The following is a 14,462-nucleotide window of genomic DNA, read 5'->3' on the forward strand; positions in this document are numbered from 1 at the left end:
TATGCAATGTGACAATATAATTTCATGAGAGACCAGTGGAATGTTTTTTAAATGAACATCTAACCCTAAGGCTATTTATTAAAATAAAAAAGAAACAAAAAAACATTTTTTATTGCTGCAGAACTCCGCTCTAATGAAAACAGAAATTAGTTGTTTCAATTCAGCTGTTCGGGACCTGCTGTATGGAATATCTCAGCTCGTTTCTTCATTTTTGCTTGTTTCTTTTTGCGGTCGGGTTTCTCAGCATTGTCTCTCTAGGCCAAAAAGAATTGCCAGCTGTGGCTCACTCAGACGCCGTCTGCCCGGGGAGTGTAAACTCAGCCCGGAGGGCTGCTGGATGTTTGGAGCAAATTTAAGCAACCTGCAAAGATGTCTTCCCAAAAACATAAAGTGTGTTCCAGTGAATGACACAACATGATTAAATTGTAATCCAGATTTGTTTAGTTCAACTCCATGTGCTGCGTGGTTTGATGTGTGTGTAGTTGGTCAGAGAGGCATCATGGTCTCGTTCCATTGCTTCATCGTATTACTGATTCCACTCTCAGAAGCAAACAGAAGAATAGTGTTTCCGCCATGTCTGATGGCAGATTTCGTTTAGGGAAATTTTTTTAAATATAATTTACTTTTTTCAATGCGAGTGTTCTAGAGAGACTCGATTAAAGCATCACCATGTCGAAGCTCTACATTCCCTCAAAGTCTGAAACCTGCTCTGAGATTGTTACTTGTTGTTACTATTGTTACTATTATTACTTTTCTTTCTTTTTATACTTGGTGTATTTTGAATGTTTGTTTTCATGCTTGACTCTGTGCACTTATCTTTAAAATAGCCAATATAAATGGTCAGACTGAAAATGCCGCTAAATTTCAGGTCAAAGAGTATCAGAAATATACAACAACTAAAATGTAATTTATTAGATCTCAACAAAACTTGATGAAATAAGGGTAATGTTAGCATTTTAGTTCTGTTACTGTCATGATTTCTAGTGTGAGGTGGTGAGGCAGATGCAGTGGACCCAGTAGCTGAGAGAAATGATGATGACAGGACAACACGGACACTCAAAAGACACAGAAACCCCAAATAAACACACAGAAAAACTCAAATCAACACAGAGAAAACCAAATCCATACAGTTATATCTTTAGTCTGCAACAGTTGTTGAAACGAGTATTTTGAGATACATCCACCAAAACTAAATTGTCTACCTGAGGTTGACCAAGCGACAACAGACAGTACTTTAATCAATTTGTAACGTTGGGATCATCTGAGCAGCGTGTCAGTCTGCGAGTGAGGATTATACCAAAGTGCTCTACTGAGTGACAGATCTGCCTCTAGCAGCGTGGCTAACAACTTGGTCAGCTGATTCAACATGCATGTACTGCCACTGGGATTTGTAGAGACTTCATTTAGAGGAAGTGCCTTTTTTTTAATACTGTTCTTAGATGTAACAGGAAAGATAACAGGAAAAGATAAGGGAGCAAGAAAAAGAAGAAAACAAAAATCACTGTGTTGGATATAAAGAAGCACATATGGATCAGAGGTTGGAAGCGCTTTTCTAAGGTGTTTACTTCTGCAATGCAAATGATTCAATTCTTTTATGTCAAACAAGGCATTAGAGCATTTTGATAATGTATTATAGGTGTTGTACAAGCAGACAAATATGAGATCTTGTTAATAGTTATATTATGACAAACACATTTTTCTTGGAGGTAATGCTTTAAATAGCAAAGAGGTGTTTGGTATTGATTTTGTGATGCACATTCAAGGGGTGATGTAAGGTTTATCAAGCATGTTTGACATTTTCCCTATTCACTGACTTGTTCTGTCAGCTACAACAATAATGCTCTGCTAGATCACTGACAATCATCAAAGACATTCAATGAGTTTCTGACTATTTTGCTTTTACTCCACAAACAGCAGGATCATAATGGAACTAAAGAAACTGGAAGGAAATCGCACTTTTCGGCCACGGGAATCAATTAACCGAAACCTTTTCAGAGTAATGAGGAATAGCGTTCAGCGGCCGCATTTACGAGAGCGGATTGATTAATCTCGCTACTTCTCTCTTCCCCTTTACCTCTGCTCTCCTCAGGTTTAACCAGTGCTGACACTGTGGTGAATATGCGGAAGGTGACTCATCAGACCATTACCGAGGAGCTGTCTAAGACGGTGCTGCTCCCTTGCCTCTTCACCCTTCGCCCTGGTGCCAGCTCTTTCCCCGAGCCCCCCAGGATCAAATGGACCAAGGTTTGGGGTCAGCGAGGCTCCGACGGCCTGCAGAAGGAGCAGTCGGTCCTGGTGGCCAAAGACAGTGTGGTCAAGGTATAGCAGTGACCGATAAAATATGAATCACTTCGCTGGATATTAACTGTCTTGCTCTACTGTTATTTCCATCTCTTCTTTTTTATTCACTCTTTCTCCACATTTTTCAGGTGAAAAAGGCCTTCCACGGTCGTGTGTCACTGCCTGGGTACAGTAAGGACCGCTACAACGCTAGCCTTGCTCTGACTGGGTTGCGGTCCAGCGACTCTGGACTTTATCGCTGTGAAGTTGTGGTGGGCATCAATGATGAGCAGGACACCGTTCCACTGGAGGTCACAGGTAAACAAAGTGTTATCTCTATTTGAACAGTTAAAGACAAGAAAAAACGAGAAGCTTGGAAGCACACTGTAGTGCTGGTTCAAGACTTTTCAAGGATTTGTGAAACTGCATATAATTGTGACTATTTCCTTTTGTTTTTTTTACTTGTATAACTGTAAATTGTTTTTGGTAACACTTTATTTGACAGGAAATGTTGCTCCTTTGTTGATTTGGAAAACCTATAGTACAGAACAAGACTGTGTCATGAAAAAGTACAAAATCAAAGTCTTAAGGCTCATAACAGCTTCACTGTCATTTCCACTCAATTATAGTTTAATCAATTAAGCACGTTCTCCTTCATGTATTTAAGTCTTATTTCTTCTCTGTCTAGTAACTTTGCTTAAAATAAGTTTGTACACATATCAAAATGATTAGATTGTACTAATATCAAACACTAAGAGCATTAGATTACAGAATATGCTAAAACTTGAGCTTATTCTTAAGCCAAAAATCAAAATGTTTGTAAAATGAATTAAAAAAAAGAATCAATTCTGTATCCTTGTGCCTAACAGTTTGATTGACATCTTGCAAGGATTAAAATGGCTCTCTGAGCCTTTATTTACTGCTGTTTATAAGATTTTGCTTTCAAAATTAATTGGATGTCTCACATACAGCAGCTTGATCGATAAGACTGCCTTCAACAAGAGACAGAGTGCTGATTTACGGCAGCTGTAATTTCTTTGGATATTTATAATTGTTTAATTGATTATTCATAATTACTCATCAACCCAGATACTCGGAGAGGATCAGTGAGGACTATGCTGCACATAACAATGGATTCCTGTATAAACGCTACGTCATTTTAAAATACCTTCTTTGTTCAAAATAACATTTCTGCACTTGCATCGACTCAGGCTGTGTTTATACAAGATCACTGTCTGGAAACCGTGAGAATTTTTGGATGATGATTGGAGAAACGTTCCACGTTGAGACAAGCCTCCTTCAGTCGGCTGTAGTTGTCATGCCAGGCCTCTACACGGATGTTAGCATGTTATCGAAACGCGCGGTGACGTTTTACCCTTAGCTTCCACCTCATTTAGAAAACGCCCCTACAAGCCAAGTAATCATGTAACACACATATACTCATCAGATTTTGTGCTAAACTGAACACATTAAGTAGCACACAAAGCACAATGCTATCTGTCATTGTCTTTGTTGTTATCCGCCCAGGCATGCGTAGAACGAACCCAGTGTCTGTGCATTCTGCGCAGGTGCGCCTTCACATCTGTGGACTATCTCCCACCTCCACGGTTTGTGTTCACAAAACGGCTCATTCTGACACCGGGTTGCAAAAGTGCCAGCATTAGAGACTGTTAATCGTTTTGCTTTGTCTTATGTCATGGACTGATTTGACAATAAAGGCGTTTGGTGGTTTAGTTTCTTGGGGGTGCTGTGCTTGTTGGGCCAGATAGTGTTATTTGTGTTTTGACTTTGTTCCTGAAAAACTAAAATTCTTCTAAATTCTCCTTTATTGGGATTTCCAGCTGGTTCTGATCTTTTACATTTAGCTACCCACAGAGGTTTACTCTTCCAACAGTTTTAAGTCTGTTTCAGTTGTGTGAGATTGATAGGTCTTTGCTGATCAAGCTGCAAACAATAGCAAAAATTTCTATAAAATTTCTGCAGGGCGAGTATTTGGGGGCCGGTGGACATGTGGTTAATTATTTTTTAGCATAATTAACCATCTCAAAGCCATCTCAAAGTATTCCCAGAAGGGGGAGGTTTTGCTCTTTTTTTTTTTTTCTTAGTTCCATTTCAGCCACTGCTGATAACAAATGCTCTCCTCATATCGCAAAGCGGTACGGTTCATCGCAGTTTTATTTTGAAAAGAAACACGCACAATAAAGCGGTGGCATGTCCAATGTAATGTGAGGTATCGTTTGTGTTCGGTCACGTGGTTTTCAGCCGGACAACACAAGCATCAGATTTCTCATCACTAAAAGGTGACGGTTTCACTGAAAATCGGCTCTGTGTAAACAGAGCCTTAGTTTTATTTATGGCTATACTAAACAAAGAGTTGGCTCCATGGTTGGGTTTATTAAAATGCCAGTTTGAGGTATAACGTCTTCAACTAACATTAGATTACCAAAAGTACAGAAACCCTCCTCCAAATTATTGAATTCAGTTGTTCCAATCACTTCCATGGCCACAGATATATAAAGGCATGCAGACTGCTCTTATAGCTGCAAGGGGGATTCAAATCTTTAAGCTCTTTTAGCCTATGTGTCAAGACTGGAATTTTATTAAAGTTCATTAATATATAAAGTCAGGCGTTCAGTAATAGCTTGGAGAGTTTCAAAGACTTTGTTAAGGTGTTGTAGTTATAAAGCTGTCGCCACATTATGTCCAGTTCACTCAAGTTTATGTTTAATGGCAAGCTGCTATAATCACCAGAGCAACTGCACACCTTGGAGCAAACTTTGCTTGTATAAATATAGCCAACATCAGCTCTAAATGCAGTGACCTTATTATTTTTGAGAGGCACAGCATGCTACAATAGCCACTGTTTTAAGTAGCACAAACATCATTTTCTCCTTGTCCATAAATTACCCTTAAGGGAATACGTGCAAACTACAACAGGGAAAAATCTGGCAATTGTGTCTTATCTGTTTTCCATTTTTCTAGGTTTTTTAGAGCCCAGTTTTCCCTTCTTAAATAGCAGCATCTTCATTAACCCTGATATGATGCTTTTGAGAGCCTGTGTCCTGCAACTCTTGGCCAATCAATGCCACTTGTTCAGAGTGAAACTGTTTATGAAGCCAGTGAGGAGCAGCCGCCTCTGCTGTTTAGTCTTTATTGGCAAGTCCTGCGACGTGACAGTGCTCAACCCTTCTCGCTAATTCTGTTCAGGTATCAAATTGGTAATTTGCAAGTATTGATACTGCTCGGCTGTATCATTACATAATACTCCACACCACTCATTTCATCCTCAGAACTGTGCTTTATTTTTTAATCTTCACTTTCTTCTCCTACATATTCATTCTATCTCTCTCTGATTGCCTCTGTCCTCTTTGCTTCTAGTGCCATTTTTGCTTTTCCTGTGTTCTCCTGGGCTAAACCGTCATGTTTCTTGGATGCAGCCCAACAGCTACATGGATAGTGCTAACATATGACATCATGTCACTGACTGAGATGGTGTGTCAGCCCTGAAGATGGTTAAAAAGCAATTGTGATTACTTATTCATATATTTGCTTTACAAGACTTATCCATTTTAGATTTGTAAGTGGCTTCATACAACTAACATAAGTCAGGAGGCAGAGATTACGTAACTCTGAAATGTTTTCTGAAGATATTTGGGCTATGCTCCATAATAGTTTGAGCCGCTTTAAATACAACTCTGAAATTTATAAAGGAATTTTGTTTGCTATTACTCTTGAGGCATAGATATTGTGTATTTCACATTCATTGGTAGTCCTTGTAGATGTGTTTAAAAAAAAGTTACAAAATAATTTTGCACTGACATTAAAAAAAAGCGATGTCCCCGTTGGGCCAATTATTGGTGGGCTGGTGGAGAATCTGTTCACCGCTATTCTCCATAACTGTTTAAAAAACAAAATAAAATAAAAAAACAGAGTTGAGTGAAAGGAGAAAATGACTGCAACATGTTAAGAGGAAATTGTTGGTTGTAAGAAAATAGGCTCACATCTTGTTTCTGTTTCCGTTCCTCTAAATGATGAAATTGCTGTTGTCACTGTGGGAAAATGAAACTTTATTAGTAGAAATTTCATTTTTGGCCCTTCTTTACAAACAAACATCTCACTTGAATATCTTGTTATACTGTTTTTTCTCATTTTTTAATAAATAGTAGACACTGATCAACTTGAAAGTTAGTCTATATTAAAAAAAATCAATAACTTTGTAAATCTAAAGAAGAAATGTTATAGTCGCTTAGTATAACATTTTATTTATTCTTATGTGACACGTTTACATTTATTTATATCTAAACCTAAATAGTTATTTAGTATATGTTGGGCAGTAAATACAATCTATAATAATTCTTAGTTAAAAAGCAACACAACAACTTACTGCTTGTTGGAATATTATTTTAATGATTAGAAACTATAGAGACTCGTATGTGCTCTCATTGTGATTTGTTTCATGACATTTTGCATTAAAGTCTTGTCAGTTTAATATCTAAGAATGATTTTAGAGATAATTACATTATTTTCTTCTTTGGATTTTAAACTGGACTGTCTTAGTCATTCTCATAAAACTAACCAAGGTATAAAAAAAATCCAAGTTAGTAGTAGGCTATTGCTGTGATAATTTATGAGTTTTAAAGCTCCACATTAAAAAAAAATTTATTAAGCAGGTCCTGTCTAATTTCCAGTTTTTATTCTGTAATTTTGCACCAAGAATCAAGAGCAGTTTTCCCTCCTAACTCTTAGCAAGAAAGCAGATGAGCATATTTCATAGAATTATGCCCTAACCTTTATGTTTTGGATGCAAGTTTTATTCCTGTTGTTTCAGAGTCATCTTGAATTGAAATTCTGCGTGTGCTTTTTCTGCTTTCACAAATTAATACTGTTTTTTTTTGTCTAACAATGACAGACAGAGTTTGCCTAGTATCCTGCACCCTGCCAGGGGGGCAAAGAGTACCAACTACTCACCATGCTAAAATGAGGGCATCATTCAGTCACATATGGTGCCTCTCTGCTCTTCCCCTTAGAGACCGTGTGAGAATGTGCAAAGATGCTGAGGGTAAAAATAGACATAAGGTGCTGGGCATTCAACCCTCTTGTGGAACAGGACAGGGTTTCCTCTTACTGAAAGGAAAGTTATTTGTATCTCCTGCGCACATATTAACGAGCAAATTAGCATCTGTGTTTGGACAAAGTCCCACAGCCTCAAATCAAAGGGATGGAGGATGAAAATAAGGGCAAGAAAAAAAAGGAGATATTTCAGAGGGTTTATGCTCCATATAGCTCAGAGAAGGAGAATGACCGAATAGTCAGATAGTCTGCAGAGACCGAGGAGAATTCTGTTTGCATCTTATGTTCAAAACACTGGTGCTAGCTTTTTCACACTCAAGCCTGTACTGTTATTCTTATACTTAAACTGCCTCTTTGGCATCTGTCTCACATGGAATCTCTCACTTTCCCAGACAAAGTCATAGAGGATAAAGGAGGCAGAAGCACACAAGCTTGCATGACACTGGATGGTCCTCAGGGGTGTGTGAATGTCAGGCAGAGATTGGTAGATGGACGTGTGGACCTTTCACAGTTCAACTAAGCTAGTTTCTTCTAGTCAATTTTATTTTCTCACCACCCGTTTTCAGCATTTGTGCGTACCCTGAAGCCTTGGTTTGCACACTGTGGCACAAGCTCCGATGACAGTATTTCGACTGCTTGTTATCATTCTTACTACAATTTAACGGTGTCATAGTTTTAAGAAAAGGTAATCACCTTATGCTATCTTTTTTTTTAAAGAACAGTTTGCCAATCATCTTATACTAAGTTATTATAAAACAGCTACGCTTCAGTTACAAGTATTGTGAGGCTCTCCTTCATTTTTCATGCCTTGAGTGTTTATGGTTGTTTTTTTTTAACTGAAAACATATCCAAAAAACAACATTTCTCTTTGTGATACTCATAACAAAAAAAGACCAAAGAAGTCATGTATCAGCCAGCTGACCATCAGTGCACATCAACATTCATATGATGTGCATGTTGTTCATGCTATGTAACAAAGCCAGAGCATTTCCCAGTGTGACATAAATTATGACATACATTTTTAGCTGGTTTGAAATCATACCTTGTTTATTATGAGATAATTCATGCTGATGTAAGAGTACAATCAAAGCATAACAAACTGCTTCAGTTCAAAGATTATAATTTGTGGGTTTTTCAAATGGATGTGCTCCGTGTGTCCAGGTGAATACCAATATGTATTTCTCTGATTTGTATTCACACAAATGGTTGTACATAACGGTGCCTGAAAGATCTAACAAGATACTAATCACCAAAAGTCTGAATAAATTTTATTTTTCTTTTCCCTGTGTTTTATATGCAAGACAGCCATTTTGATTTTCCAACCTGAAATTTAGAATTCTGACTGTGAAACTTTTAACTTTGATAGTTTCATTTTAAGACAACAGAACGCAACACTAATGTGATACTTGTCGTAAAAATGCTAAAGAGTCACTGCCTTTAAAAATCCAATACACATACCTGCTGAAAGCTTTCCGTTTATGCATCTAACTTTAATATGCGACCTGACAGCGCTGTTGGTACCCACATCCAGCAGCCGCTGAGTGACAGGGATTTTACCCCCTGGTAGGATTGCCAGGCTATAGAAAGCATTGTTGCTCTGTTTCTTTGTTTGCCTTGCTTGTCATTCCATCATGAACTTAGGAGCGGGCGAAATTCAGCACAGGGACTCTGTGTGTAGAGCTAAAGCAGTAAGATAAATATCCCCACTGCTTGTCACACACTGTATACAAAGGGCAACATATGTTTCTTTTTTGGTTTCTTTTTTTCATTGAGCCAATGGACGACCTGATGTAAATCAGAGACGTGTACATTACACACAGGTTGCTGAACCCCAACTCTGCTGGTTTGTCCTGCACAGATGGAACAATGTCAACACATGATGACTAGAGCTAGAGGGCTCCATTGTTTACCTCCGCGGATGAACGTGCTCGTGCTTTAATGGCACGAGGTTGCTGTTCATAAAACGTGCTTAGATTTGCAGGGTGCAGGCCGTAAATTTGTATTGTTTTCTGGCGCAGCCTCCCTGCTTGTTCTAGTGTCTTGTGTCTCATCCATCAATCAATCACTTTTATTTATAAAGCACCCTTCCTACTAAAAGCAGGTCAAAGTGCTACACAGAACTAGAAACAATAACCCCACAAAATGAAATGTACCTTTTTAAAATGTGTGGAAAGTGGATGGACTGAGCGCGGATGATCCGGTTCAGGAACTGCAGCCAAAAAGTGTCTGAGTGCCACATTCTCTGTGGCACTCAGAGAGCACACTATTCCACAGATGGCTGTCGTAATACTGGAGAGCAGTATTTCCTTAAGTATTCTTGGGCCTGTAAATAGACACTTGCCTGAGGATCTCACAGGTTTGTAAGTTAATAGCAGCTCTGCAAGAAAGGATTGCCCAAGACCATTAAGACTATTTAAAAGTCACTAAAATAAATTTAAAACATATTCTGAGACTTACAGGGAGCCATTGCAATGATTTTAAAACGTTATCTTTGTTTATATCTTAGGTGTAGTGTTCCACTACCGGGCCCCTCACGATCGCTACGCCTTGTCCTTCGCTGATGCCAAGAGGGTGTGCATAGAGAACTCGGCTACCATTGCAACACCTGGCCAGTTGCAATCAACTTTTGCCGATGGCTATGAGAACTGTGACGCCGGCTGGCTGGCAGACCAGACTGTACGGTGAGGCAAAAAGATTTCCTCTCCTATACAGAGTTTCAAAAACTATGGAAATAGAATAAATAATACTCGAGTCTCTCTGCAGCACATCGTCTTTTTCTGTTATTTCTCCTTCGGCGAAAATGTAGCCAGATATACGATTGTCTGGAATCCAAGTGACTGAATAGAATGCTCTTCATGCACACTACAGCTATATCTGACTGTCAGTTCAGTTACGAGGCTTTCTGCAGTAAGTGAATATTTTAAGAACTTCCAAATAGCTTCACTTCTTATCTTGTCAAAATATGTGAATTCTAAATTAAAACCATGCAATAGAATTGAAACTGATTGCTTGTTCGATGACTGGAAAATGAGTTAGTTACATCTGCACCATTAGAGCCGTCTGTAAGGAGGCTCGCATGTGCTTTATTTTACCATTTTCTATTAAATCCCCTGAAAAAAAAAAACTCCCAATGAGATCTTGTCTAATTCCCCGTATCTCCATTTTAATTCCAAATCACTGTTGCTTCAGCAGGCAGACATGCTGTTTGTTGTCCTCCTGACAGCTTCTTTGCCTCCTTGCAGTGACACTTCTTTCTTCCCAGTTGTTCCTTCTGTCCTGCAGCCTTGCTGTTTTTACTTGGTAGCTAACTAATTGGTCTAGATTCAAGAGTTTATGATGGCATATCAGCCACGAGGGAGGTGTCCAATTAATCCAAGAGGAAAAGCACAAAGAAAGCCATTGTTGTTTGTTCAGCCACAAACAGAAATAGAGCAGCAGAAGCCACAGACACCAAAGGTATATATATATATATATATATATATATATATATATATATATATATATGCTGTATATATATATATGCTTTTTTTTTTACAAGTCTCTGTATACCTATTGAAATCTTTTAATCAGCTTCTTTGTTGTGCCCTGGTGCTACAAATCAATGTTCTGGAGGAATAAGTATAAAAGTTTGTTCAGGCATACCGAGTCACTGAAGGAATTACTGATTGTTTTACCCTCTTCTTTGCTTCTCGCCTCTCCTGCTCTCACTGTTTCTCTGCTTCTGTCTTATGAAATGTATCACAACAGTTTATGCATAACTTGACAGTAAAATATAGCTGAAAACAAAACAATTAAAACGAGTTAAGGGAATATACACAGTGTACATCCTGCTTTTGGCAGGACATAGATTCTACTTTTTTTCACTGCCAGGGTTCTGGATTTGAGTTTTTTGGGTTTTTTTTCCTTGGGAAGATGTCTTTAAACTTGCTGTATTCAGAGCAGAAAATGATAAAAGTGTTGCTGGGTTTTCATCTTCTACTCGGGAGCATGGACCCATCCCTGGGGGACTCGGTCTGTCTGCGGCTGCTTTTTTTATGGCCAAGCCATATAAATCTTGCTCTTTCTTCTTTAACTCTCTCTGTGTTTGCTCCTTCCACTTGGTTTCCTCTGCAGGTATCCCATCCAGTCACCTCGGCCCGGCTGCTATGGTGATCGGGAGGACTCACCCGGTGTGCGTAACTATGGCAATAGGTCTCCTGATGAGCTGTTTGATGTCTACTGCTTTGCAAAAAAACTTCAAGGTAAGTGCTAGGAAGCCATTAATTTAAGTTAATTCAAGCAGGTCTTTTGGTTCTGGTCTGCTTTTCCATCTACAGCACCAGAACCAAGCACGGATTATCAGCATTCAGCTTCTATGTTCCTTAAATCTGGAACAAACTTCTAGAAAACGGCAAAACAGCCAAATATTATAAATCAAGGGTAAAACCCACCTGTTTAGGGTTGCCTTTGATTAATAACAACTGGAACATCATAAAGTGTAGTCAGTTTTTTTTTAACCTGCGATTGTTTTCCTTTACTTGCCTCTGCAATGCAATGGGGTTTGTCTCTGCTGTTTGTTCTCTTGCTTGTTTGGGGTTTTCCTTCTAATCATGTGAAATAATTTTAATCGCCTCAGTATTGCGTTAATATAAAATTCAGTACTTATAATTGTCCATATAAACATACACTAAAGGATTACTGATTCCTAAGTAAACTGTCACAGGCAGCAGATTGTGTACTCCTAAAGGAAGTATAACATTTCTTTCATTGTGCGATTTCCAATCTCCAATTTCCAGAACAATAAAACGGTATCACTTCTACAATGTAGTTACAGCTACAGATTAAATTACTCTTGCTCACCAATCAGTGTGTCCCTGTTTTCATTAGTGGTCAGATACAAAGCTACCAAATTGCAAAAATATAAAACGATGTCGAAACAAAATGACCATTACTGACTGAAGTCTAACTCTATATCGCATGAATAAACCTCTATTTATTTTCCTCTTTAAATGCTTCTTACACCTTTTGGAACATTTAATATCTTCGCGCTATAGGAATTTTACCAGTGTTATTGTTATGCAACCTATTAGTGTCCAGTGCCTTCAGTAATTAGGAATATTGTCTTGGCTTATGCTGAAAACTGCAGCAATGCTCCACTGAGTGGGAAAAACTCCCCTCAAAATGACTAACTGATTGACAACACTAAAAACCAAATTAAAATACTGTTTGGTTTTCAGTAGATTTGGAGCCCTTCATGTTAATTTCTGAACAACTTCACAATATTGTGTTAAACATTACACAGGAGAAGTTTTAGTAACCCACTATTTATTTTCTTCTCATATGGCTTTACTGTTAAATGATTAATTTCTCCCCTTTTCCTCCTGCTTAACATAATTTAAGGTTGGCATATAGAACGGTATTGTAGATTCTCCCTACAAGTCACTGTAAATGTCAATGTTTGCACAGCAATTTGAGTTGTACTGTTCGTGGGAGAAGAAGCTACAGCACCTTCATTATTTCCCTTTCGACACAGTAGTTACAGTTAAAAAAATTTAAAAAGTTACAGCTACCACTTAGAGCATACTATTTTTCTTCCTGAGTTGCCGCTTAAGCTCCTCCCTTGTGTAATGTTCATTCCAGAGGGGAAAACTCCACCAAAATAAATATATCCCGATGCTGCAGGTGTTTAGTTTTGTCTCCTTATTCTCTGGTTTGTGGTTAGCCTTACGTTCCCATTCTCCTTCCTCTTCCTATTCCTCCACCAGCAGCTTCTCAACTGGTTTTTTTTTCTGTTTTTCCCCAGAATCATGCAGTGAAATGGTTCTGCTCAAACCCAGCTGTGAAGAAATTCCTTTAAACATGTTCAGACTTCAATGAATTCAAACTCAGCCGTGCGTATTACAACTGTAAACAGCATTTTAGCTGCTCAAATCCAGCGTTGGAGGTTTAGTTTTGCTTACTGTGAGATGTAAAGCAAACCTTTTTCAACATCTTCATTAATTTTGCATAATGCACAAAACTTCCTGTCACTGTAAACTGCATTTGCATTCCCAGAAGCTCGACACTTGCTGCGGTAAATACAAGGTTCTTTTTCTCTCCAACATGTATGTACAAAGTTTCAGATTTATTATAAATTTTAAATGGGTCTAGTAAGTGTAATGAACTCTGAAGATAATAAGAAGCAAGATCGATTTACACTTATTTTTTCTTATATTAGACTCTGAACGCTTCGGGAGTTCAGACTTTGCAAATATTTGTATTTTTAAAAATCTCAGGGGAAATGATCACAGCATTTGCACACAAAAAGTTTGGCACAAAAAAAGCACAGAATTACTTATTTATCATGAGGCATTCATGTTATCAACTGGTTAAATCTGCTGAGGCGACCAGCCTACAGTCATCTAATGGCTTATGACACTTATAATTTATCTGCTGTATTTTTAAAACAGTGTTAGTTTAATAAGACTGGCTGGTCCTGCTATTTTAATGTTTCCACCAGAACTGTTTTCCATGACTTTAAATATTGTTTGCATTCTAAGAGGAAAAAAAATAGTAGTAGCCCTCAAGTTTGCCTGGCTGGGCGCCACAGCAGGTGAAGAATGGCGACTGCCTTTCTCACTTCTCTAAAGAAAACTGGTCACTCCAGCCTGTTCTCTGCCAAAAGCAATTTAAACCATACAACGGTATGATAAAAAGGTTTGTTGGAGTTTTAAAATATTCTCAGAGTACTTTATCTGCAACCTGTTTCTGATCTATATAACAGTCTGTACGGACTTGAGTCAGCCATCAATGCTAATTTTGAAAGGCATCTCCAGACCAAATAATAACCCAGTACATAATCCACCTTGATATTTTATTAAATTTTGGTTGCCAGGCTGAAATTAGATGTTTGCTGTACTTTAATGACCTCCTCTGTACTCCGGAGAACAACTAATACAACAGCAGGCTTTTAAAACCACAGTCTGACCTTCTCAGTGGGTGAGCTTATTTGGGTCGTTTATTAAGAGGTGGTTCAGCCGCAGGTATCATCAAATGTAATGGAGAAAGGTCAGAGTTTTCTAAAGCTATTTACACTTTATTTATATGTAGAATGCCACCGAGATGCTAAGGAGGCAAAGGTTGACTGATTCAAT

General features: G+C 38.3%; 1 protein-coding gene across 1 annotated transcript in view; it reads left to right on the forward strand.

Moving 5' to 3' along the window:
- ncanb (neurocan b) overlaps nt 1-14,462 on the forward strand; it is a 179,222-nt gene that overhangs the window by 51,832 nt on the left and 112,928 nt on the right. The window contains exons 3-6 of the mRNA XM_032572020.1: nt 2,090-2,319; nt 2,430-2,598; nt 9,857-10,031; nt 11,464-11,591. Coding sequence (XP_032427911.1) covers nt 2,090-2,319; nt 2,430-2,598; nt 9,857-10,031; nt 11,464-11,591 — 702 coding nt within the window. The remainder of the gene's footprint in view (nt 1-2,089; nt 2,320-2,429; nt 2,599-9,856; nt 10,032-11,463; nt 11,592-14,462) is intronic.

Source organism: Xiphophorus hellerii, chromosome 9 (assembly GCF_003331165.1).
Source record: "Xiphophorus hellerii strain 12219 chromosome 9, Xiphophorus_hellerii-4.1, whole genome shotgun sequence".
Lineage (NCBI taxonomy): Eukaryota > Metazoa > Chordata > Actinopteri > Cyprinodontiformes > Poeciliidae > Xiphophorus > Xiphophorus hellerii.